The sequence below is a fragment of the Coturnix japonica genome, chromosome 1 (assembly GCF_054131305.1).
Source record: "Coturnix japonica strain WE chromosome 1, WE-NBRP24, whole genome shotgun sequence".
Classification (NCBI taxonomy): Eukaryota; Metazoa; Chordata; class Aves; order Galliformes; family Phasianidae; genus Coturnix; species Coturnix japonica.
In genome coordinates this window covers 2588476-2615548 of record NC_140663.1, presented here as the reverse complement: position 1 = coordinate 2615548, position 27073 = coordinate 2588476, and the positions used below count along the sequence as shown (strand labels likewise).

At 46.6% G+C, this 27073-nt stretch overlaps 1 protein-coding gene across 4 annotated transcripts in view; it reads right to left on the bottom strand.

Annotated features, from left to right (window-relative positions):
• LOC107313928 (podocalyxin) overlaps positions 1 to 26693 on the bottom strand; it is a 36979-nt gene extending 10286 nt beyond the window's left edge. For all 4 annotated transcript variants that reach the window (XM_015862684.3, XM_015862777.3, XM_015862868.3 and 1 more), the window contains exons 1-4: positions 26599 to 26693; positions 2037 to 2906; positions 817 to 977; positions 149 to 214 (exon numbers count right to left, since the gene is read on the bottom strand). In XM_015862684.3, coding sequence (XP_015718170.2) covers positions 149 to 214; positions 817 to 977; positions 2037 to 2906; positions 26599 to 26644 — 1143 coding nt within the window. In that variant the 5' untranslated portion in view covers positions 26645 to 26693. The remainder of the gene's footprint in view (positions 1 to 148; positions 215 to 816; positions 978 to 2036; positions 2907 to 26598) is intronic.
• Positions 26694 to 27073: the final 380 nt, after the last annotated feature.

The following is a 27073-nucleotide window of genomic DNA, read 5'->3' as shown; positions in this document are numbered from 1 at the left end:
CCCCAAAGTGTTTGCATAATTTGAAGCAATTAATTAGCGTCATCTCTGTAGGCTCAAATGCTTAGAATACTGCAGGTTATGAGCTGATCTCTGTCAGCAACCCCACCTGCTTGTCCTGCAGAAAAAGCCAAGAGGAACCTGTACTTACACAAGTTTTTGCTTCTTTCAGATTTATGATGGGCCACATCTCTCGTATCTGGTCTTCACAAATCACCTGGAAGGACAGAAGAAAAGCAACTGTTAGATCATTGCTGTAGGTTGAAGGACAGTCCAACACTGATACAACCATGAGACAACCAAAGATCTGATCTGCTTTATCAAAGCAAGTCAGGCCCTGCATTCCTCCACTCAACCACTTCTGAGTGATAAGAGTTCTCCTGGGTAACTCTAAGAGTTGCCTGGAATATATTTGCTAATATGCTTCCCAAAGCAGGTTTAGGATTTGCAGTACAAAGTGGGGATTAGCACAGGCAGGAGGAAGACCCAAGCAAGTGAACCATGACGCAGTCCCACCCTACAAATAATGAACATTTAGAAACAGGATCACCTTCCCTCCCCCCTAGCACTGGGATCTTTCATTATCCTGGTTTGCATTTTTAGACCCCCTTGCCCTTCCTAAACAAGAGACAAAATGCAGATCCCTGCTATAAGATCCTACCCAAAAAAGACTATTTGCACTGATGTGCCTCACAACTGCTCTCCAGGGAACAGTTTGATCACGCTCCCAACTCAACAAAGGCCATTCAGGAAGACTCAGTGCCCTTTTTAGCTGTTATGGACATTAGGAAGTGCCCACCTTTCCGTAGGTCACATTACCTTATTTTGGACAGAAATATTCAGGTGTGGCTGGTCAGGCCTCTTGCTCTCCATCTGGTCTCCCAGGGTCGGTGCTGGTGGTGGTGCACTGGTGGGGCTCTGAGCTGTAACACCAGGTTTGTGTGTCACGGATCTGTCTCCTTGGCTTGTGTGTGCTGGGTCTCCAATATACAGCAAAAACAAACAGCAGTCAGTGAGACAGTAGGAAGGATACAGCTGACACAGCTCTGTTGGCTTATTCTTGTTATGCTTATTCTTGTGCAATGGGAATAGTGCAAGGAAACAGCAGCCTCTGACTTCCCAGACCTGCTGAAGGATTTGCACCCTTCTCTTCTTAACTGATCCTTAAATGGTGACAAAGAGAATTAAAATACTACACAGTCATGAAGACCATCCATCAACCCATCCCCACCTTGCCCACTGATCCATTCCTCTCAGTACTACATCTCCATGTTTCCTGAGCACCTCCGGGGTATGTGACTCTATCACCTCCAATGCCCCACCACTGTTTCTGAGAAGTAATATTTCCTCACACCCAACCTGATGTATTCTATACGACGACAGTCATTTCACCTATCCTTGGCTGCTAAAATGCTTGAAACATGGCTTGGATAAAGTCAAAGATGAAAGTGTTGCTTTAAGGCCATGACCCATTTGGTCAAAAAAAAGCATATCAGCAGTGTTGATCCAAAACACCATGCAAACACTATTAAGAAGTCAGCAACTGTGATGAATATCCTACCAACTGCTCTGAGTTCCTAGAGGTTACAGACTCAGAGTTTAGCCACAAAATCTCCTTAATCATCTAAAGCTTATTTTCTGTGCATGCCCGCTAAGCTGTCAGCTACATTAGGGATCTGCTGCGTTCAGCATTTGGGGTGCAATTTTACAATGTCACACTCTACTTCTGAACCCATTGCTCCCTTATGCAGTCATTGGAGATTGAGTCAGTGCAGTCAGCTGTGGATGGGGCACAGCTTGCTCCATCTGAAAGTGTTTCATCACATGATCCAGGCCTTGAATTTCATTGACTCAATCTCCACTGATGGCAACAGGGACTTAAACAACTGGTGGTCATGGAAACAGCTATGCTGGACAGCCCTAAAATGGGACAAGGTGTCAGTAACCCATAATGACATGGAGGTAGATGGGATACCCAAAGGAAAAGATCACCAAAGGGCTCCCCAACACAATAAATCACAGTTATAATCTTCCAATACCTGCTTTAGGAGTTGTTATGGTGGTTGTGACTGTGGCCTTCTTTGTGCTGCTGGATGGTGAAGACAAAGATGTTTTCATGCTGGTAGAGGGCACGGATCCACTATGAGGGGTAGCACATTCCGGTTTCTGGGCTGGAGAAGTGGGAGAAGGGTGATGCTGGTTGGTGGCAGATGTGGAAGAAGAGACACTGTGGTCCTTAACCACAGGGCTGCTTGCTGAGGCTCCAGAGCTTGACGCAGTGCTGTTCAACTGGTCCAAAGCAGGGCTTCCATCGTCTGCTATGCGTGGAGATGTTGCAACAAAAGGCACTAAGCCGACTGGGGTGGATGAAGGGCTGGTCACTTGAGTGGAAGTTGGACTTGCACTGGGTTTGGTGAGTAAGGTTCTTGAGCTGTCTGGAGGGCTCGTCTTCTGCTGTGTAGCACTGGAGGTGGTAGCAGGGGTGGTTGCTGAGACTGTGGGGCTGGCTGAAGAGCTGACCTGCTGAGGTGCTTTGGTTGATGCCACTGAGACACGTGATGGGTCATCTGGTCTGTCTGTGGTCTTGGTGGTTGGAGCTGAGGCGTGTGTCGATACAGGAGCAGTTGGTGTGCTTCCTTGTGGGCTTGTAGTGCTGATCATGTGGGTGGTGGTGGTTGGTGATGGGGGGACGGTTGGTGCTGAAGAGCCATGTGGTTTGCTTGGAGTGACTGTCCCATGAGCTGTGGTGGAGGACATCACAGTGGTGGGAGATGTGCTTTTTGGTATGCTTGCAGAGCTAGTCTCTTGCCCTTTGCTGGTGGTGACTGTAGTAGTGGTGACCTGATTACTCGCTGTTGGACTCATTGTGGTCACATGTGAAGCAGTATCATCATCCTCGGAGCTGACACCTAGGGAGAAACAGAAAGGTCAATATAAACTCTGAAGCAGGGAAACTTCCCTTGGTTCCACCCAAAACAGGTATTTTATATCTCTGTGATTCTATAATTTTCAGAAACAAACACTGACCAGAACCCACGGTCATTAACTCAGGGCTTTGTCTCATGCCTTCTAAATTCTGTGCACCCAGTGGAAAGCAGAGCACAAGATGAGAAGAAAGAGCTAGGAGATCTATGGAAAGCATGTTTACTATATTCGCTCTGAAAGAGTGGGTCAACACCAGATGGATCTTGCAGTCCTGAAACATCACATAATAATGCTACTTCTGTCGTTACTTCATACTCTTTAAGGAAAGCAATCAAGAGCTTTGCTGAGAGCTGACGTTACTTTGGTGGGTACAAAATTAGCTCACCATGCAAAGAGGGCTGTCCATGACACGCAATGAGATCCGCAGTTAATTTCTGAGGAGTAATTTAAACTCTGAAGTTATGAAGGTGTTTCTGAGGGGGACTCTCTGAAGGACAGCTTGCCTAACAGAAGACAAGTCTAAAGCAGCAGCAACATACTGCGACGTGGTATAATCACTATGAGACCAGATAGAAAATTCGGGTCTGTATTTCTGTTTGTAATCACAGCAGGAGCTCCATCAATTGCCACAGAGATAATCTTCCCCCATTGCACACGGAACTGTCATTTCTGGGCACTTGCTCAATTTCACCCCAGGAAAGTCTCAACCAATTTTCCACCTTTCAGAAAATGCAGATTCCACTGAGTCACTTCATCAGTGCATCTGTCTGTGGTGAAGAAACCAACTGATTCTGGGGCGTTTCTTCCATTTGACAACAGTAGGACTGTTTTTTTCCCCCATGCCCCTCCTTGTATATTGTTTCCAACTGCCCAAAGCAGGAAACTTCCAAGGTTGGATGCTGCTCTCCAGAGACCCGCTTTATTTCTCTGTGCTGGCTTGCTGATAAGACATCTTCTCTTCCACAGCCTGTTTGTTGGCACTGGTTATGCTTCCAAGACCTGATGGAAGCTCAAGGTTTTGAGATTCATGCCAATGGGAAAATCTAATCTGGACTGACCCTGCCAAGCCAAGCCAACAGGAGCAGCCATTCTGAAAACACCTTTACAGTGTGAGCTGAACAAACCAGCAGTGTGAACCATTTTAGGCAAACCCAGGCTTGTGAGGCAACATTCCCATCACATCTGCAGGTAAAGAACATTTACAGAGAGAAGTCATATTCCTCCTTAGGCTGACCATTGCCTTTAGGAGAAAAAGAAGGAAGGAAGCAGAACACAGAGGTGTGGAGATGTGGCACTGAGGGACATGGTTTGTGTGTATGGTGGGAACGGGTTGATGGTTGGATTAGATGATCTTAGGGATCTTTTCCAGCCCTTATAATTCTAAGCTAGAAACCAGGCATCTAGTTAGACACAAAAATGGATCTATCCCATAAATAAGGCTTTAAAAGCCTGACAGAGGCTTTGATGACAAAGGGAAAAAACACCCATACCCCAAAGATAAAATATCAAAGAGATGTAAATAAAGAAAGGGTCAGAAGGAAGGTGGAGGAAATCTCCCACTAATGCTATTTCCTTTCCATAATGCATCCCTGTCCCAGAAGCAAACGGACACTGGAAATCCCTTTGTGAAAGATCTCCCATCCCAAACTTGACCTGAAAGTACCATTTCCACACCAACCTCCACAGCCGCTAAGCTGGGCTGCTGCCATACCTTCCACAGCTACCGATGAGTGAGACCCTCCTTCCATGGAGGATCCACACTCATTACAGAAAAGAGCACTATGATGACCATGTAGTCCAATCAATATTGCCCACTAGCCACGTCCCTCGGTGCCATATCTGCCCTTTCCTTGAACACCGCCAGGGATGGGGACTTCACCACCTCCCAAGGCAGCTTGTGCCAATGCCTCACCAACCTTTCAGAGACAATAATACCCAGCCTGAACTTCCCCTGAACATCCCCACATCTGTACTATAGAGTTTTGGCTCTTCATTCGTCAGTGAAATTTACCTTTGCTCTCTTGTTGCATTACATTGTTTTCTCACTGCAGTTACATACGGTACCAGATGCTGCTGTGGTTCTTGGGCTGCAGAGCTCTCTGCTGTTTTATTCCCCAGGGTTTAATACCTGCTGTTTGCCCAGGGACTCTGCTTTGCGTCTTTCAGAAGCCTAGCAAATATTAATCCCCAAGTAGAAATAAATACACAACAAGCAGTGAGAGCATGCAGGTCCACAAGGCACAGTCTTCCTTCCTCATGCTTTGTATCTCTTTCAGACTTCTGAGCACTATTTATTATCTCTTCCTCCTTGCTCGCTCCAAATATCTGTGTTGGACCCAGGGCTAATGACTGGTAATAAGGCCATTTTCCTGGGCTAGTGGCCAGTGCTGCCTGTTGACTGTCCTCAGCAGAAGAAATGAATAGGATTTGATTGAAACAGAAGAGAGAAAACCCCTGCAACCACGAGCTGACAGCAACAAAAGGCAGACAGGGCGGGATTATGCTCAGCATCCCTTCAGCATGAAGATTGCTCACAAAAGATGCAGTATGTCCTTCTGCGGGAAAAGAATGATCCTTTCATGCCATGAGCCCCGGAGATAAAAGGATTTAATGCTTACTAAGAGAGAGAAAGAGAATGGAGGAGAAGTTCTCTGAGCAAGCACACCCCTTAACAGCATGGGGTCCGACCCAGCAGCCTGAAGGAAAGTTCACTTGAGCTTCAGCCGGGGTCCTTCACCTTTGCTGTAAAGAAGGCAGAAGAAATCCTATCTGCCCCTGACCTTCCTGGCTGCATTTGGACAGGGGAAGGATGATAATTTGATTTCACTTTTTTGGACCATCATCAGTTCTTCATTTCAAGGAAAACAAGCAAAGCAGAGGAACTATTTGCTATGAGGTTGCACCTCTCCTCTTCTAAATGTCTCTGAAAAAAAAACCCACAAACACAAAACCTTGCATTTCTGTGCTGGGCAATAGAAATCTACCTGATGTCTCCCCACAGGAGGAAAGTGCAAGCTTTCCACACATGCATCAATGTGCATGGTGGCCAAATGGCTTAGAGGAAATGAGTACACTGCGAAAACATGATTTCATTTCCGGATATATATCCCATGACTGTGTTGGTGATCTGATGTCTCCATGATGGGGACAGTCCCGGAGGGATGAGAAATTTTGTTACTACTAACTGTGAAGCTCAGCTTGTTTGTCCCCAAAGGAGGTTGGACTCAGACCCCGGAGTGCCTCTGGATAGGGTTGCTGTTGGAATACTTGGTTAGGACGTGAAAAATCACCCAAAATATGAAGGGGAAAGCATGGTGGCTTGTGCCAACACAACTCTTTGCATGTTCAGTTTTTATCTTTCAGAAGCCATTCCCAACAATGCCACAAAGTGATGCACCAATCATATCCATGTCACAGAAGACGACATTCTGCAAGCTTCAGATCTTGGAATCACAGCATCACCAAGATCACAAAGCCCAACCCATCACCACCATGCCCACTAACCATGTTCCTCAGTGCCACATCTGCCCTTTTCTTGAACACCTCCAGGGATGGTGACTCCACCACCTCCCTGGGCATGCCTCAACACTCTTTCTGAGAAGAAATGTTTCCTCATATCCAACCTGAAGAAGCTTGGAGGGAAGCAGCTTGGTTGGAAAGGCCACAAGTTGGAGCACGAAACAAAATAGGAAACACATCTGTGCAAAACGCAAAGTGAAAGGACATGTCCTGTCCATCCAAAGCCACCACCTCTCCACGCAGCTCCCCTGGTTCAATTAATTCCCTTCCCAACAGCTTCCCGCTTCCTATTTCAGGAACACCTCCCCTTGCTTCGACCACCTTTTTGAAATGGCTCAGATTGGCTAGAAATCTATTAATAGTGAAAAAAGGAAGCCCGAAAGAATAACTTAGGAAATGGTGGGTGACACACCCCACGCCGGTGGGCTGAGCCCGGCTCAAAGCCTCGCGCCAGCCAGCTCCTGCTCCTCCCAAGGCGGGATGAGAAAGCTGCAGAGACCCAGCAATGAGGGAAGGAGAGGGGATATGAGCCAGGCTTTAGGAAGTTCCTATTTCCCTCCCCTTTTTGCAGTTTTTTTGATAAAATAGGGGCGATGGGTTGCGTTTGTTGAATGGAGAGACAGGGCTGAGGCTCCAGGGGTGTTCATTGCCAGGGGACATCATGGACCAAAGCCAGCGAGGATGCTCCTGGTCAAAAGGAGGGTTTTATCCCTGAAATGCAGCCCTGTCTGAGCAGGAACAGTACGTAGTCACTGCAGGGGACAGGAAATTTGTCACCTCCTTTTAAAACTGCGAGGGTGACCAGATTGGCAGAGTATCACAGTGTAGAGTTATTTATCCTGGAATTCAGCTGGGCTACCGGAGCCAGTGGTCATTTCGCCTTTCTCTTTAATTTTGCTTGCATAAAGGCTCTTGGGTTCTTTAACTCCTTGTTTAGATCAAGATGGGATCCAAACAACATCATCCTCCCGAACTCCCTGCTGGGATTTTGGTGAGGGATATAGTGAGGATGCTGCTAGTGTTCACATACTCTTACCCCTGACAGAGAACAACATCATGAGATATCATGGAGATATTCAAGACTCATCTGGACACATTCCTGTATGACCCACTGTAGGGAAATGAGCATTGCTGGACTCTGGTTTAAAGCCACCAGGCTCGTTTTCAGCACCTCGACTCTGCTGTGGTGAGGCTTTATTGATAAGACCCTGTAATTTGGTGAAGATTAGCTCTTGCATGTGAATGACCATGAAATCAAGGCAGCAATACTGACAAACCTCCTTGGTTTTGACCAAGAAATCCACCTGTGTCCTGAGGCATCGTTCGTGTGACACAGGCCCCTGAAATTCAGGTTCTGATGAACTTGCATTTTCTGATGAGAAATATGCCTCATTAACAAATTCCCCACCAGCTTTTTCTGTACGTATTTCAGCCAGCTCAGCTTGTCTGCTGTTTCATTTGGAAGCATGACAAATATTAAAGATCATCCAAAGGCATGTATCTCTGCTGGACACACTGCTCTTCCCCTGCAATCCCAGCCTCTCTCCTCTTCACTCCCTTGGCCTCTCTAAACATTTCATTTTGGGAGGCAGAAATGCCTTCCTTTGTCGTGCTAATTAATGACTGGCCAATGGATTGGTGGAACAGAAGGATCTCAGTACTCCTCACTCCCCTCTTCTCAAAAACACTGTCCTTAAGCAGTCCTTCACGCCACACCTGGACCTCTCCTGAGTTTCCCTTTGAGGGCTGGGTATTATTGTGAAATTGGGATCAGACAGAGGCATCTACCACCCAAGAGGATACAGCTGGTCCATTCCAGGTAGTGTCATCTGTATGGCCATCTTCAGACACAGGTAATGGGGTGGACCAAGCTCCGGATCAGCCTGTCATGAATACACATGGCACATTCTATTTAGGAATATGCCTCTGAACATCCTATTTAGGCCATGTGTCTCCACGACTCTTCTCACGGACAGACTGCAGCTATCTAATAAGTGAAGAGGAAAAAAACAAAACAAAAGCAGACAGGAAGACTACTGTGGAAAATGAAAAGCCTTCACACAAGGTTGTCAAGGAGGCAAACAGACACACAGACACACTCTACTCCCTGACATTATCACTGAGCTTGGAAACATCCTCTTTCCACTGGGGTTGCTGGGATTTGGAAGAGGATCTGTTCCACCTCCACACCTTTCCCAGGCTGCAAAATGAAGCAAGGGGCCCTTTGCAGTTTGCACAGGAACGCCTCATTGCTCAGGAAGCTGTAGTGGAGCTGCTGGAGCGGAAACACTGGGAGCAGAAGCCAAAAAAGCTGCATGTCTCAGCCCAGGCGGACGCTCTGAAGCTCCGAGCCACCTTCCTGCCCTTCTCATACCTCCTCTGTTGTCATCAGAGTGGAGTCATCCTGTGATGGCCTCGTTTCTTTGAAGCAAGATTTGTGGCAGCGCGATGACCTCCTGTATCAAAGGAGCATCAATCTCCTTCATGCAAAGCTCAGCAGGGGAGTTTTCCACCTGCAGGCAGTGGCTGAAGGACATAAAGCCTGGTATATTTAGCCCTCTGTTTCTGCAGAAGTCACTCAAGACCTTTGGAAGAAACTCGGGTTTTACACTGAGTAACGGGCTACAACAGTTGCTCTGCAGCAGGGTAAAGCCCAGCTACCTTTAGCCCTGAACAGTGGCCATGAATCAAAATGACACTGAATATCACAAAAATGCCATATGATTACATAACCTTGTTATACAGAAAGTATTCGGGATTCTTCCTGTGTGGTTTCTGAGCTGTAAGTCTCTAAGAAGCCCTTTTAGCTATGATCCAGTTGGGTGGCATCTTTACCCAAAATGGTTTGTTACCTGATGATCTTTTGAGTGCCTTGCAACTTCAGCAATCAGGTTTCTATTCTTTCGATTCTTTCCATTCTGTAAGTGCTAAAAAGTCTGGTTTGGGGGAAAAAACAACAATAACAAAACAAGTAAACAGATTAAAAGCCTACACTTGCCTCAGTTTGGATAGGCATGAGGTCTGCAGGAAGGACCAAGAGCCTTGATAAGACTACCGGGTTGGCAATGCCAACTTGACTCCTCTAGGACACCCAACATCACCAGCTCTTTAACCCAGTGAGGGCTAAAGGTTGTGTGAGGATGGCCAGAAGACATTTTTGTTCTTTGAGAGAGAGAAGAAATTCTTCCCTGTGCTTTCTATCCCAGAAAACTGAATCATCCCTGCCTTGTTTTTCACACAGGACTACTACAGACAACTTGAGAGGGAGCCAGGACATGAACCAGTGAGGTGGGAACTGATTTTCATTCAGTCTGATGGCTTGTCTACACCGAAGTACTCAGGAAAATTAATCTAAAATTAAAAGAAGGCATGATTTCAGAATAGATTAGTCAAAGTGCACACAACCCACCAGGTGGCCACTCTTGCTGAGCTTTAAATCAACCTTCATTCAATTTAGCCAAAATTAAGTGGGTTAAATCAAATTAAAGTCTCCTTAGCCCTGAAAGCCAAAATGCAGTGTGGAGGTGAAGATGTAGTTTAAGAATGCTAATTTAGGAGAAATCTGGTGATGGACCACACAGAAGCAAGCCCCCATTTGGCACCAATACCAACCAAACATCAGGGATGGGGTGCACCCTCCCTTCCATCTCCCATGTCAGCAGAGGTGGGCTTTCCTACCCAACTCATTGTCTCACCTTACTCTCCAGCTGGCTGGGCTCATATTTGGTTTCGTATTGAGCAAGATGAGGCAGGACTTGGCCCTACTATCCTGCTATCTGAAACTGTGCCAGCTGGCCAGCACCACTGAAGTGTTTTCTCACCTAATGTCACTCAGGTGCCACGCACTGGCTATGTGTTTGGATTTGCTCAATGAGAAATGGAGGCCATGATGGTCTTCCAAAGTGATGAATATTGTAAAAGTGAGAATGTCAGCCTCCAGGAGAGGTTGGAGGCCCAGCATGGAGGAGGTCTGACCTTCAACCTTAAGGATGAGGACAGTGAAACCAGAGGATCAAGGAAATCTCAGCTTCACCACAGGCAGCCCCAATGTAAAGGAAATATAGTGTGGATGGGTGATGGCAAGGTCAGTTTGTGCTGGCACATGGCACCACCACAGCATTGCGAAGTACTGTCCGCACTTCTGTGCACCTCCCTTTCCTCCCCTCCTCCCCTAAGATTTACAGCAGGAATCACCCTCCCAGGACAGCCCCTACTCCCTCTTAGAGGTTTCAAACCTCTGGCAGAGCCTTGCTCCGGGCAGGACTTGGAGGATGCTTGCCCGCCCTATGGGTGAAAATGGCCAGCGGAAGAGTGATGGGAGGCTGTGATAAGACCCACAGCCTCGCCCTCCTTTGTGCACCCAGTGTTTCTGATGAGTCATGCCATCAGCCCAAATTTACGCCCTCAGCTCTGCTGCACTCCAGCCAGCAGCCTGGTTTTTAACCTTTCCAGGGTCAACACCCACCACCAAGCCAGGATGGATCCTAAGGTGATGATCTGGATCCATCTTTGGTCCATCAAGGCTTGAAGCTGGTGAAGTGTGCTGTGATGAGAAGTAGGTAAAGATGATGCTGAGTGATGTAGGCAGGCACCTTCGAGTGATGTCCTCACAGATCCCAGCTTCCCTTGGTGAAAATTTGGGTGATACCCAGTTAAGCACCAGCTCTTCAATGCTTTCAGCTTTCGCTGCATTTTTTGACTGTGCTGGGGATGGGTTCCTCCACAAACACTTCATGGAGCATCTGCAAACCTACACCCACATTAAAGCTGCCAACACACAGAATTATAGAATGACTTGGGCTGGAAGGGACCCCAAAGATGACCTGGTTCAACCCATGCCACAGACAAGGTTGCAGACTGCTAGATCAAGCTCTAGATCAGGTTGCCCAGGGCCCCATCCAGCCTAGCTATGGGTGTTTTTTTGTAGAGGAGCTGAGCTGGATGTCAGGATCAGCCCCTGTGTTCAGTCCCTGTGTTCAATCCCCTCAATGACCTTGGCAAGCCAGGGTTACGGAACCAGCAGCCTGGAGATTTCCTGTTAGCGTCACAAGGAGGGCTCCACATTTCCTTGTGATCCTTTGTGTGTCCGTGCTATTTCAGGTCCCACCTTTTTTCTTCAGCTCCCACCCATAACTCCCTCTGGGTGGGGTCTTCCCGGATCATTTGGAGCTCTCTGCATACACACGCATATAGGTATGCATGTCCATACATTTGTATAGCCATGCATGCAAGTGGAGCCTTTGGGCAATGGCTGGACATGGCGCTCTTGGCAGGAGGCTTGGGACTATTCTTTAAGTGGGGAGAGTTTAGGAAGGGAAGGACACATCTCACCCTCCCTCCTATTCAAAACTATTTCAAGACTGACTGGCACAGAGTTGCTTTCCCACCGAATGGCTTCAGTGACGATCTGGCTTTAAAGCTGTGTTAATCAGATCAACTTCTATTGTTGGCAAATTCAGAATTGCCCCATTATTTAACTATCCAGAAGAAATTGGTTTTAAAGGGAAAAAAGAACATCCATCCAATAAGAGTGTTGGGACTCAGTTTCCATTTGAAGAACTTTTGTTCTTCAAACTCAACAACTCCTGCTCTCCCCATCCTTAAAAGAAAACACACGATCACAGGAATCACTGATGAAAGATGCAAATAGTGAGAGATGACCTTTTTCAGTACTTTCCTGATGGGGGATTCTTCTGCACAGCATATTTGTTATGCAGTGCTCTCTTTGCAGCTGTGGACAGCAAAGCAGATGAGCCTTAAATCATTTCCCCTCCTGAGAGGAAGGATGCTCTTCTAAGAATGATGCACTGCTCATCCTTGCTCAGCCACAGCTCTCCAAAATAACCCTGGCGACACACTTAATCTATCCCTTCCTCACTTTCCCCAACCCTACACACAAAACCAGGTGGATTTCATATGGATGAGCTGCCTTAATTTAAGAGCCAGTCTAGCACCTTGCTCACCGGGGCCCCAATCTTGGTTGGGTGCCACAGCAATACAAATAATTAATAATACTAATTCCCATGAGAGCCTATTACATTATAGTTCAACTTCCTCCCAAACAATGGTTCCTCTTCCTTGCTTTGTGTGTTCTTCAAAAGAAGCGGCTGCTGTGCTTTAGGGCTGGGACAGCAGTCGAGGTAAACATACACCCAGCGTTCCTGCTCAGCTGGGCCTGGGCAGAAAAGAAAAAGATAAATCTGATTTCAGACAATTGCATTGTGGACAGGAAAAAAGAAAACCGAGGCTTTAATGGAAATCGCAACCTGGCAGCACTAAACAGTATTTATTCTGAGAAGTCTCTTAGGGCGTGTTTATTCGGTATCTATGGGATGATCTTATTCAGAATGGGAGTAAGAGCAAGAAAGGATGAGAGCAGAAGTGCCCACTGGTTTCAGGCATTCAAAACCTCTTTGTTTATGAAGCAGTGAAGGCTGCAGCCCCTGGTCCCAACACTGCAGTGGAGGGATGCCGAGATTTATGGTGGATGTGAAGATTGATGTCACAGTGCTTGGATATTTCCCTGCTTACGTGTGGGTACCGTGCCTTTACCACCCAAAAAGTGCATAAAGGGAAAGATGAAAAGTTGACTCATAAGTGAGCAGAAATATATCCTTTGTCAGCAGCCAGTTCTGGTTGGTCCAGAAGTTGGTCCATCCACTGAGTGCACGGGCCAGGAAAATTGTCCTGTGTAAGGTATATGGGGCATGGAAGCACCCCAGTGCTATGGGTTGTGGTGTAATATCAAACTGAAAAGCAGGGACACCAAAATATTGTGTGTCCAGCAAAAGCTGGATGGCAATTGAGACTGACCATCTTAAAATGGTTTGAGCTGGCTCATGTTAGAGCAGAATGAGATCTGGGTGGAATCACTTGATAGCCTTAGGTCCTCCTTTAAACACGTATCTGGCTCTGTAACATACAGTGGCATATCTGAGATGGTTTGTCCATTGCTAGGAAAAGGAATAGAGGCTTACACAGCAAGTAGTGAAGGTGGAGAAAGAAGAATGCTCTCGATAATAAGTTGGACAACTGTCCTGACTTGATGTTTATTTATGAAAAACAATGTACATTCTGGTCAAGACAGAGCCTGCAACAAGTTTTAATTAGTCAAATCAAATGTGGCTTTGTCATAGGAGATGAGACACAACCAGGACCAGCCAGCTGGGTTCTTGGCTGCTGAGTGACATTGTCTTTCCAGCCGAGTGACCTCATTGTTATGAGTCAATAGGGGAACAATGTTGTTCTCCCAGCAAGGAGTGGGATTCCTGTGTGGTTAGAGCCAAGCAGAAGAGCATGGGAAGTTGTAGGATGTCACTTGGTCAGGGATCCAGCATTTTACACACAATTCAAACAGGCTGTGGCATTGCTGTGTGCTGAGAAATAGCAGTATGGCATGCAACAGGAGTCATATTTAGCTCCTCAAAAACTCAACATATGTCCCTAGACCAGAAGGTCCAGGTAGGGGGTTTGAGCATGAATAGTTAGGGAAAGAAACTCTACATGGCTTGCAGAAAGGAGAGCTTGCATACCCATACTTCTGGGGCTCTGCATGGAAATAATCTGCATCTATGTTAGCTTTGGTGCTCAGGGCTTCAATGACATCTCCCTGCCACCAAAATCCTTCTCTCTCCTGTCTGTAAAGAGGCACGGCCACGTTGAGCAGTCATGCAGCAGTCAGGTTGTGACAGGGCAAGGGAAGGGAGCAAAGGAAGCAGGAAGGAAGAAGGAGCTGAACCCCCTCCCTGCTGTTAATCATCCTCCCCTTTCACTGTCAGGTCTGCAAACACCATGTTGGTTCCCTACCTTGGAAAGGGCAGAGCAGAGGACATAAAAGGAGGATGTGGTGCTGGGTTTGATGATATTATCCAAATTACTCTGCTCCTGGAACTGCAGAGACTGGATCCTGATTATGGCACTGGAGTGAAGTTCTGACACATAAGCTTGGTTGTTTCCTTTAGAAAACTGACCTGAAGTCATGATGGAGCTGGAGATGGGAGAAGAAAGCAGGGACTGCAGGTTGGGTCTTTGATGGGACATGCAGAAAGCCACCAGTGATGGAGTGATGGATGGGGCCCTGAGCTGGGATTCAGTGGGTACTACTGGTGGTAATCCTGCAGCTAGGGAGCAGGAATAGGAAGAAAGGAGGGACAGCAAGTGCAGCCCATGCTGGGCATGTGGTACACCAGAAAAGGGCTGCTGCTATTTGAACAACTCTGTCTGCAAGTGATCGCTGCCAATTCAAAGCAGTTTTGTTGCAAAAGTTACTCTGTGAGATACGAGAAAACTAGCAAATTCAATTACAGAAGGGCAGTGGAGACAACTGAAAATCCCCACGCACACTTTAAGGAGACATTTAAGCACCATCAGTTCCTCCAGGTGTATCTGGTTATTATTATCAGGGCAAAATAGCCTTTGACTTCTGTCAGGGCAGCTCTCAGAAATCAGGCATTGGACGTGTTGATCATGGAGGCAAGGGAAAGCTGAGGCTTCAGAAGCAAACAGTGACTTTTAGCAATGCTTGGTATTGACTGCTGACATTATAAAGTTAATAACTAGCAAGCCTGTCATCTATTCTCCCAAACAGGAGGAGAACCATGCAGAATCACAGAATCATCAAGACCATAAGATCAAGTTCAACTGTCAACCCATCACAACCATGCCCACTAAACCATGTCCCCAGTAGAATCATTAAGGTAAGAAAAGACATGTAAGAAAAGAAACTGGCTCAAATCCACACCAGCTTCAGCTGTACTCAAAAGGTGATATTTATTGCTATCAAATAAACTCACTCGTCTTCCCTCCCTGGAAGCATCCAAGGCCAGGATGGATGGGGCTTTGAGCAATCTGGTCTAGAGGGAGGTGTCCCTGCCTATAGCAGGGGGGTTGGAACTAGATGGTCTGAAAGGTCCCTTCCAACCCAAACCATTCTATGATTCTATGAATTGATGAAAGCAAACCTCTTTCTTCCAGTCTCACGGGCTTCATGGTATAGACATGAGTTGAACAAGGCCAGGACAACTTGAAGACCTTAAACTTAGGGATATGTAGCAAGGTCCAAGTGGTAACAGATTGCTATAAGCCATTCCCTGCCTTCTGGGGGGAAAATATGGGAAAAATATGTGAAATCTGTCCACAGGCAGCTCATAATCATTTGTCCACTACAGGAAAGGATAGTCCCATTGCATAGAACTATGGCAGTCCATACATGTATTCTCCTGCCAGATCTGAGCAGAGGCAAGATCTTACTACCCTTGTCTGCTGTGCTCACACCAAACCAAAATCCCTACAAAAACCACCCAAGAGCTGCACCTTCCTCACCCCCTTTTACTCAGTAGAGATGGAAACAAAGCCCTGCCCTCTGAGCTGGATTAGCAGGAAACCTCCTGAAAAAGCCAGCTGGGATGGGGGCAGCCCCCAGTGCTGCTGCCAGCACGGAAAGCAGCTTACATCACTACAGACTGGAGCAGCTCCACAAAACACGCTCATGGGAAGACAAAGCATAGAGCTACCACCCAATTCCTCCAGCTCAAACACAAACACCAAACTGCCAGCACTCCTTTGGCAGGGCTCTTCTAGAGTTATTTCTCATCATGTTCACAAGCTATATGTGAATTTGATAGTTTATAAAACCTGTGTATTAGCTGAGGGCTTTCAACCCACAGCAGCCCTGTTCCTGGGGAAGGATCCTGTGGGTGTTTGGAGGTTAGGGCTTGGAAGGACCTCTGTGGTCGCTATGCCAAAAAATCCTGCAGGCAATTAGGAAAGGAAGCTGGAAAAGCAGAGTGCAATCACTCAGCATCAAATTTTTCCTTCCTCTTCTCATCAAAAAACACAGTAAATGCCTCAGCAATCACCAACCAGCTCAGAGCTTGGCATCTTTGAGTTGTATCGAAAATGCAGCTCCCTCCCCACTTTCTCTTCTATGAGCACCGTGACGCAGCTCTTTACACAGCCTGATGCCTATCGAGCTGCTCACTCTGTGCTCTGAGGTGGAGTTTCTGTGCTTCTATCAATGATGTGGATGAGCCGCTGTAATCTCCATTTCTAATGGGATCAGAGGAAGGAGAGCCTTGCACCCCTAGGGACTGGCTGTGCTACCAAAAACCCTTTAAACCCCCCAAAACTTTACTCCGAATAGCTGCCAGCTGCCCACAGCCAGATATTACAGAGCATTACAGGCAATAACTGGGGGGAACACCAACAAAGCGAATGTGGATACCAATGGCTTTGTCTTTGGTCATGCAGCATGCAGTGGTGGACGTATTGGCCACCCTTGCCCTCATTAAATATTAACACCACCCAATCTGATATTCGCCTTGTTGGAAAAGCCCATGGAAAAAGAAGTTTAGGGTGAGATGGTGAATTACAGGCTAGATTTTGAGAACTGTTCTGAATGACAGCACTATTGGAGGAAGTGTTCTCATGTAGGATTATCAGAGAGATGCAAACCTAACTGGCCTAGCTGAGAGGATCTGGGCTCCCCACAGAGTAGACACAGTTGTCTACTAATAGGGTTTTACTTCACAAAGAAGAAGGGGGGTTGAGCTTACTACTCCCTGTGCTCCTAAGATCCCCATGATGGCCTTGCAATATGCATGGGTGGAAGCTCACAAGTATCTGCCAGGCTGCATTGCTCTCCTGGACACAAAAATTGGTCCAAGCTGGAGTTGTTCCATGGGGAAGGAAGATCTGCACTGCCATGGACCACCATCCTGACAAGGTGAGGTCACTTCCTATTTTCTGAAAGGACGAATGTGTACCTGGCATCAAACAGGAGATCAAATACATTGCGCTAAGTATAAATTCAAATGGAACATCCACGGCACTTGGGGATTTGGGATTTTTCAGCACTAAAAGAGATGGGATTTGGATGCAAGACACAAACTGGTGAGCCAATTAAACAAAATCAACCCTAACCCCCCTGACCCTAACCCCTCTTCTTTTCACCCCCCTGACCCTCCCCCTTTTCTTCCAGTGCCCCAGCCTCTCTGCACATAATAGAAAGACACGTTCAGTGCTTCCACCAACAGTTCATTCTAAGCTGCGACAGCAACTGGCAGCTGAAAAATAAAATAGCTTTCTCTCCTGTTTTAAACAGTAAAAGTGAGATGTAAGAGAACAACTCCTGTTTATTCAACCCCCCCCAAGGGACAAGAAACAATTCATTTCAGTCACTAACTCCATCTAAGATCGACACTTGAGATTTGCTCAATACGTTTCTTGGTTTCAGTCTCGAAAGTGTGTTGAAAAGTGCTCATGAAACGTGTTAGGTATCCAAGTCTTTGGCTGCCTAACGTATCCTGGAAGAATTTTAAATGCTGGTTCACATCTGTCAGTATAACAGAAATTTCACTCACGAGTAAAGAGTGATTGCCTGCAATGAGCCCCAAATTAGCGGCATTCATCATTTCCTCGGGAGACCTGAAAGATGTACACATTAAGAATCAAAACAGAGTGCTGGCAGCCTATATAGCTGCTTAAACAAATATGTTCATAGCATGTCTCCCAGGTTAGAAAATACAGCTGAAAGGTAACAGCCTGCTGTAAACTTGCACGTTTTATAGTGAGCAACCAAGGGGAATCAACCTTCCATGAGGGATATAGCTATGAATTGGAAATGAAAAGCATGATGAAAATGAAATCATTCCAATGAAGACTTTTTGCTTCCTTATTTTAAACCATGATTGAAATGCCTCATTGAAGCCACATGAATTTAAATCAAAGCACTTTGCAATAAAAGGAAGTTTTGAACCCTTTGTGAGGTTTTAATGAGAAAGAGCACGTTCCTGTATTGAATGAGGATAATGGGGACTCATTGGTACCTAAAGGAGGAGTCTTAGCAGCTTACAAATAGCACAGAGTGAGAGTTTGGAGGGGTTTTTTTTCAGCTGTCTGGGAAAACCTCAAGGAAACAAAACAATGTTCTATACCAGGGTGTTGTAAGAAACTCAGAATGCATTTTTCGATGATATTTTACATGACTATTCAAGATGGGAAAATATATCACCTGTACCAAAGAGGTCAGCACCTGCATGTGAATTACCCAAGGCTCAAGCAAGTGCAGCACTGATGATCTCAAGAGCCACTGGGGTATGCTGAGATTAACTCCTGCGTGCTTGAAAATTGAGGTCAAGAGGGTGATTTCTGCCTGCCGGCCTTGCAGCCAATTGGATGTCATGTCTCATTTTGTTTACAGTTTGCCTTGGTTGCCTCTTGGTCAACTCAGGCTTTGCCAGGAGCCCTGTGGCAGATGCAGGCTCATTCCATTTGTAGCACATTGCATTGCTGCAACCCAAATCATTGCCACGGATGATTTCGGTGTGCTTACAGCATTGCTTTTACTTGGCATCAATCCACGTGCACTTTGAAAGAGGCATTGCCCTGCAAGAATATGAACACTGTCACAGTATGCTGAGCCAGATCAGACGGAACTGATCCATCTGAAAACAAACACAGTATTATTAAAAAAAAAAGAAAAAAAAAAAAAAAAGGAAAAAGAAAAAAGAAGAAAAAAAGAGCAGGGTGGGAGCTGTTTTGTGCATTTACTGTGAGTTATTATGTTCTCCATCTTGCCAAAAGAAACCTGTGGGAACAAACAGATGCAGGCTCTGAAACCAAACCAGGTCACCACCAGCTAGAGAGGGAGAACATGGCCAAAAGATTTCATGAAACAAAATGTTGGGTCGGAAGTGGGGCAATAGCAATCCCTATTGAAGATAGATCATATTAGCTCACCTAGAACATGCTAGAAATCGTTCTTCCCTTGATTGTGCTTTAGGCATCTCTTCTGTTGGTTGATAAGGACAATTATAATTTGCAGAATCATAGAATCGTTTGAGTTGGAAGGGACCTTCAAAGGTAACCTAGTCCAACTCCCTTACAATGAACAGGGACACCTACAGCTCCATCAGAGCCCTGGGCATCCTGACCCTGGATGTCTCCAGGGATGGGGCACCCACCACCTCTGCGGGCAACCTGTGCCAGTGCCTCACCACCCTTATTGGAACAGGTTGCCCAGAGACATGGGTATAATTGATTATTTAGAACATGTATATATTTAATAACACTCCTCAGAAGCTCTGAACACACTTGCATGCCACCAGTGACAATGCTAAGCCTCAAACGCAATGACGTGAGATGAAAAAATACATGCTTCATACCCATCAAACCTTCCACTTCATGCCAACCCCCCTTTACAAATCTCAGAACCTCCTGCAGTTCAGCTTTAACTTTTAATTTATTTTTCACTTTTTAAAATACAACCCATTCAATTATTTTTAAAACAACTGATTGAATGTTTTAAAATTCACCTCCATTGAGTCTATTGGGCTCTTCAATAAGAAAGCTACAGAAGAACTGAGGAACGCAGCACATCTCTTGCTCACGGGTCCACCTCAGCTGCCGGTACAGCTGCAACCATTTGCAATTACGCAGGGAAAAGTTGTATCAACACAGCTGATGTTAATTGGATTTGTGCTGGGGAACGTAGTGCAACCGCTTTACCCTTTACTCTGCCCTTTCTCACAGTCAAGGAACACAGTGCCGTGATAAGCAAGGTGTAATAGCCACCCTGAAAGCTATCCAGGCAGTATCATTTAAACTTTCAACTCACTGCATTTGAGATGGAATGCCTTATCTCACCCTCCTGCCTTTCGACTCTGGGGGGGAAGAAAAAAAACAACGTTTTTGCTATCACGCTTCAAAGAAGGGCTTTTTTCAAACACAGTTTCTCCAAAACCTGCAAACCCTTTCAAATCCCCTCTGTCAGAGTTAGAAATCTGGCATTCTCTCTTGGTCTGTGTTTAGCAGAAACCACTTAGAATAAATGCCTGATAAGCATGTCTCCTCCTTTCTTACAATAGCCAGCACGCAGATTTAATGTATCGTTAAGTACTACAGCTTAATAACTCTAAGCCAATTTCTATCTCCTTCAGTTAGAATTACTAAAATCAGAGAGAAAAAATTCAGCTTTTGTCATTAATCGCTAAGGCCTTATGCTACCACTGCAACATGACCTTCTCCTCTCCATCACCATTCCCATGTGCTGGAAGACTGAAGCTGCGCACAAGTTGAATTTGCAAAGAAAAAAAGACCTGCTGGATTAATCCAGCTTTCATTTTGGGTGCTAAGAATATGAAGCCAACCTCAAGGCAACATCTACAACGGGAGTAGCTTGGAACATGTTCTGCACTCAGCTTCAAACACAGCCTTCTTTTAAGCCCAAAGACTTTTTCCTATCTGCCTTCCATGTTGCCTTTCAGGTGTACTCCTGACCCAGCACTAAGAAGTTATTACACATCTCCAAACCCACATTTCTGGATGTTTATAAACAGATACTGTTAAGCAAGATAAGTATTTTTGAGGTCAGATCCCAGATGCTTTGGGTGTAACACAAACCCTTCAGGGCACCATCCATGGACATATGAATCTCTAGTGTCTAAATCATAGAATCATTATGGTTGGAAAAGACCACAAAGGTCATCCAGTCCAGCCATCAATCCATCCCCACCATGCCCACTAGCCATGTCCCTCAGTGCCACATCTGTCCTTTTCTTTAACACCTCCGGGGATGGTGGTGTTAACTCTACCACCTTCTTAGACAGCCTGTGCCAATGCCTCACTACTCCTTCTGAGAAGAAATGATTCCTAACACTCAACCTGAACCTCCCATGGCACAACTTAAGGCCATTCTCTCTTGTTCTACTGCTGTTACTTGGGAGAAGAGGCCAAACCTGACCTCGCCACAATCTCCTTCCACATCGTTGTAGACAAAATAAGGTCTCCCCTGAGCCTCCTCTCTTCCAAACTGGACAATCCCAGTTCTCTCAGCCCCTCCCCATATGACCCGTGTTCCAGAACATTCACAGCTTCGTTGCACTTTTTTGGATTCATTCATCCCATTATACATCCAAATTCTCTCCGGAATAAGGGGATGGTAGCCCCATCACTATGTCGAGCAGTGGTGCCTTGGACACGAGCTATGCACAAGTTGAGCTGTGCTGAATGCCACATCACAACCTGGGGAGCGCAGTGCATTCAGACACCACCTTTTTGCAGCTGGTTTATTACGGATGCACATCTAAAACCAGATGCTGTGCCATAGCTGAAGGCTGCTTCCCATTCATTTGTCCTTCTGCTGTATGCTGGGCATTGAGGTGTTGCATTCTCCCTGCCTCTTTGCAATACTTCATCACCAGACTGTCACCTGTAAGCGCTCCTGGCCTGTGACCAAGAAAGCCACTACATATTGGTGACTTAAGGGTCAGGAGCAACTTCATCTCTTGAAGGACAGAAGGTTTTTTCACAGCAGGGTTAAGGAGGCATCCTGGCATTTGCTGGTTGTTAATGGCTCTCAGCAATTTTCAAAGACCGGAGACTGATCTTGAGACACTCTATGGCTCAAGTCCAGTATCAATGCAGCCCCCCATGTAGCTCATGCCAAATATTCCACCTCGAAGCTCTGCGCTACCAGCAGTAGCAGGAATGCTACTACTGACTCTCCAAAACCCTCATTATTTCCAGTGCTATTTGCAATTCAAAACAGGCAACTAACTTGAGTTGGGTTTAAACTCTAAAGTATTGTGGTTTTGGATATGGACTAGTCCCACTGCTTAGGTACCTCAAAACTGGAACTGTGCCATGAGGAGAGCACTTTTCTCCTGTCTCCTCCTATCTTCCTCAGGGACCTCCAGAGCAAAGCACTGCAAAGCTTCTGCCAAGCACTACAGCAGAAATATGTGCAATTAGAGCCATTAAAACTTGACAAAGCTCCCAAAAAAATTGAAGAATTCAGCATGACAAAGCACCTCAGGATGTGGGACACCATCACACCACACAGCTGAGGGGAAAAGAGCAATTTTTTGGTCGAGCACCGTAAAGCACATAGAAAGGATTCTGCAGGAGGCTGGAGCTACATCCCTAAACACCACCATGTGGTGGGACCTGCAAGACCTGGAAGCAGAACAGGTCACCAAGGAGAGATCTTGACAAATATGAGGGCTGAGCAATGTATTTTAACAAGAACAACCTGGAATGGGGCAATTCTGGTTGTACATACAGACTGGGGGACAAGAGAATGAAGAGCAGCCTCATGGAAAAGGATCTGGGGGGGAGGTCTGGATTTACAACAGACTGAAACTGAACCAGCATCATGCCCTGGAGACAAAAGGGCTGACAGTACCTGCGGGACACCAGGCCCAGCACTGCCACTGGGAGAGGGGAGGGATTGTCCCATTCTGCTCTGCACTGTGAGACACTGGAACTGGTTGCCCAGAGAAGCTGAGGATGCCCCATGTGTTGGCTCAGGTGTTGAAACTATGTGATCTTTAATGTCTCTTCCAACCCAGACCATTCTATGATTCTACAGTTAACAGGTGACTGAGTGCATCTTCTAGCATAATAATAATAACACAAGCAAAATGTGCTGAAGAGCTCCTTGAAAGGCAGCTCATGCATTGCAACAACTCAGGAACAACAACGCTACGCAGAGATTGGCTGGTTATGGAAGGAATTATGCGGGCCAACAAGCTCATGCAAACAGATATTTGAGGAGGAAGTTGGTAGGGACATGAGAAAACGCTCCAGAGAGCTTGTGAGATTACACATGGCTGCACAAAGGGAATGGACCAAACAGGGCCACCTGGATTCCTGCAGAGTTCAAGCCCTTCTGTGATGTTTAGGACTGAAGGTGAGGCAAATGCTTGGCTTAGTGTTCAGGAAGGAGGATGTTCCATGTCCCTGTGGGTGGGTTTTCACCAGGCTTGGTTGTAACTACTTGAACCATATGTGGAAGGAGTTACTGAAAGCACTGGGGCTCTGGGTGCAATGGTGGGTCCTTGGGGATCAGGCAAAGGGCCCACCTGGTGTAGGACTTGCAGTTGAGCAAGAAGGGGGCAAAATACAATGTGAATATGAGCAGGTGGGATGGATGCATCCTGCATCTAAATCCTTATAGCAAATCTCTGCTCTGGAAAAGCGATGTAACACCCAGAACAACACAGGAGTTACTGCATGGCCTGAGGGATCCTCACTGACTGGAGTTTAATCTCCAAATCCCACGTCCCAAATCACTCCAGAGCTTTCTTGCACCGTGCTGGCTTTCCTATGTATTTTGGAGGGTGCAAGCAGGGATGGAAGAAGCAAGATTTAAAGGGAAATAACAATTGAAGTGCAACCCAAACCTCTCTGTAAATGCCAAGAGCAGATATTTGCAGCCAGTCTCCTGCCACCACCAACATGAGTGATCACCAGTCTCCTCATCACAAGCCTTTAAAGCAATTCTCTGGAATTAAATCAATGTATTGCATGGCTCCAGCTCCTTTCATCCAGGGACCTTCAAGCGCTTTACAAGCCAGCCTTTAATTAAGCCTCCTAAAACAGACCCATGGGGTATCATTACAGAATCTGTTTTGCCACCGGGGAATCAAAGGTATTGCGCTGCTAAAATGGCAGGAGTTGGAAATGAGTTGCAAAAATCCCGTCAAAGTTCTTCCAGGAGTGACTGTATGAGAACACACGTTCTGCTTCAGTGCTGAATCTGAAACACTTCACTTAACCACTTCTTTTTCCTTTTGTTGGCACTCACCAATTTCCTCCTTCTGCCCATCTCAGCATTAGCATCCGATGAATCAGATGGATTTTAAGAATGCACCTCTTTGACAGCTCGTCTTTGACAAACACGAGCTCCGAGCACCAGGGAACCAGATCAGCTTTTGGGAATGAAGAAGGCTGTTTTTGGCAGCAACCCGGAGATGCGTTTGTTTAGAGCCAGACAAAGGGTAAGGGCTGCTCTTGTCCTTAGGGCAGGTTTGAGCTTGGGGCTCTTTTTAATCCTCTGAGGATAAAACATATCGTTTTACTCTTCCTGATGCAATTCTGCTCTCGTGTCCCCAGTGGGACAGAAGATCTAATATGGAGGAGGAATAAATAAAATATCCCTGTAGGGCCCCCCACAAGCTGTCTGAATTTCAAGATGTTATGTGCCCTGTGTTTTACGTGCAGCATCTCTTGTGTGGAGTGGCTGTGCTTTGTCCGAGCGTGATTTTATTCTGATTTATGGCCAAAGAGAAATAGAGGGGGATCCTTCCAGAATCAGATGCAAACCTGGAAGGAGCATTCGAGTGAAATATCACTACTTCAAAGAGCTGCTCTTAAAAATTAAGGTCCAGTTCTGCTCTGCCCCAAACGCAACGTTGTCATCTTCCTCCTCACAGCAATAGAAACTATCCCAAAACCCAGCTCCCTGCTCACTCATGAGTTTCACATCCATATTAAACAGAAAACGCATGCAGGTGACGATGAGCTCCATCCCAGTTACTCCTTTAAGCCACCAAAAAACGTATGGTTTCATTTACAAACTCAACTTTCTACCCAATTTGGTGAAACAAGCGGTGAACTTCAGGGTTTGAGTAATGCAGATGGTTGTGATAGATAAGCACTGCTGGGACCAGCAGCAAAACCTGGCCAAACTACCATGCCCAAATCCAAACACCCAGCTGGAAAGGAAGCCTATTTCAACCCTAAAGGAAGAAAATCCCAGTTCCAGCACCCAAGGAACAACATAAAAGTACCTCTAAGGAGCTTATTTCCAACCTTAGGAGCAGCAACTAATGGCAGGAAACGCTGTTTTTTGAAGGATTTAATCAAATAATTTCCGAGAAATATGTAATAGGATCACTTGAGAGTGCTTTACAAACAGGTCCCTCTACCTTCCCATGGCACCATCCTGGAGCTGAAGGCTGTTTTTGTCCCACCCCCCAGCAGTTAGCACTCTGTTCTAAATAACAACACAAAACCTTCCCAGAAGCCAAATTCAGCCAAAATCTGGCCAGCGACAGAAAAACTGCATTAACAGCTCCTGCTTCATGCCAATATTAATGAGGTCTTTTTTAAACTGAAAGAAAACTCTCTTGCAAAGCTCAAGTCGGCACCAGGAGGGGATGAGGACTTCCCACCTGCCTGCCCACCATGACCAGATGTTACAGTGTGACACGCATTTCCCCCCTTTGCCATACACTGTCGGTAACACTCATGAACAACAGGACAATAAAACAGGGGCAGGCAGAGATTCCAGCACGACCTCGGCCAATAATCCCCCCTGCAGTTCAGACCCCAGGGCCCTCCCTCTGTTCTGCTTTTACCTCCAGAGAGATCCCGAGCTTTTGTTACCTTGAATTAAAGCCTGTGCAGCTCCGCAGAGGCTCCGCTGTTTGACATAACCCAGAGCAAGATTTCACCTTCTCCTTTATTATTTTACCCCCATTTCTCCCTGAATACAACCAAGAGATCCCCCAACTCTCCCCTGCTTTTATTCACCTTGAAAAAAACCCATGAATTTTACTTCCCTGTTACTTTTCAATTTAAGACCATCACTCCAACAAAACCATCCATCCCACAGCCATTCTCAAAGCATCCCCACCTCCTCTCCCCAACCACCCCAATCCCTCCCAGCAAAGGGTTTCCACCACCCCACCTCCTTTATCCACCTCCACCACTGACTTTGCCATCATCTTTTTCCCACCTCTCCACAAACCAAAGGCACGGGCTCAATCCAGAACAGCACCGTGCACTCTGAATCAATGCCACGATGCTTCCAACCTAAAGTCCAACCACGATGCCAACCCAAAGTCCAACCATGATGCTGACCCAAAGTCCAACCATGATGCCAACTCAGCATCCAAACCACGACACCAACCCAAACCCCGACCACACTTGGGGCCCCAAAAAAGAGCTGCATGAGGCTCAATGCTCCATGCTTTCCCTTCCAAACCGCCGCTCCAGAGCCCCACTGAAGGGCTTTGTTGGAGAAGCAGCGCGTTCAGCTCACAGCGTTGCATAAAGGAACAAGCACTGCGGTGCGCTGCCCTACAGATTGGCGCCTGAAGTTGAGCTTCTGTTTGGCTCTTCGGATGGTTTCCTTCACTTAGTTTCTAAAGGAAAGGGTGAATAAAGCCAGATTCACGCAATATCCCCCCACACACAAGCAAACAAACACTCTACCCCGAGTGCTTTTGTCCACCTTTCTCCCCCAATTGCTTCCAACTCTCCAATGAGTAAAGCGGAGAGGGGAGGGAGGATGCCGGGTGTGCGCAGCCCCAGAAAAAAAACAGCAAAGCAAATGCAAAACAACCAAAGGCGGCTCCGGGTGCCACTTACCGTGCAGTAGCAACGGGAGCAGCGGCAGCAGCAGCGGTGCCCGCATGGTGCTCTGTACGGCCGGCCCCGCTCCGGCTCCCGGCTCTTTCCCCACTGGATGCCCGCTGCCCTCCCCCGGCCCCACAACCGCTGCCCCCCTCTGCAGCCGGAGGAGGTGCGCAGCATCCCCGACCCGCCTCCTCCTCCGCCCCCTCGGAACCGGGGCTGGGGTTGGAAAGGATTGGGTGGGAGGAATAGTAAAGCGGAGGGGTGTTTGATAAGGGTGTGTAAAGGGGGGTGGGGATGTTACTTGGTACAGGGGGATTTGGGGATGGAGTTTGGGTTTTTGTCCGAGCGGAGCTTTGTTGGGGGGTTGGGATGAGTGAAAAAGGGTTGGAAGGATTTGGGTTTTTTATTGGTGGGAGGCTGGGGGAATTTGGAGGTTCTGCTTGAGATAAGAGGTGATTTGGGGGTTAATTGGGGTAAAACTAGAGGA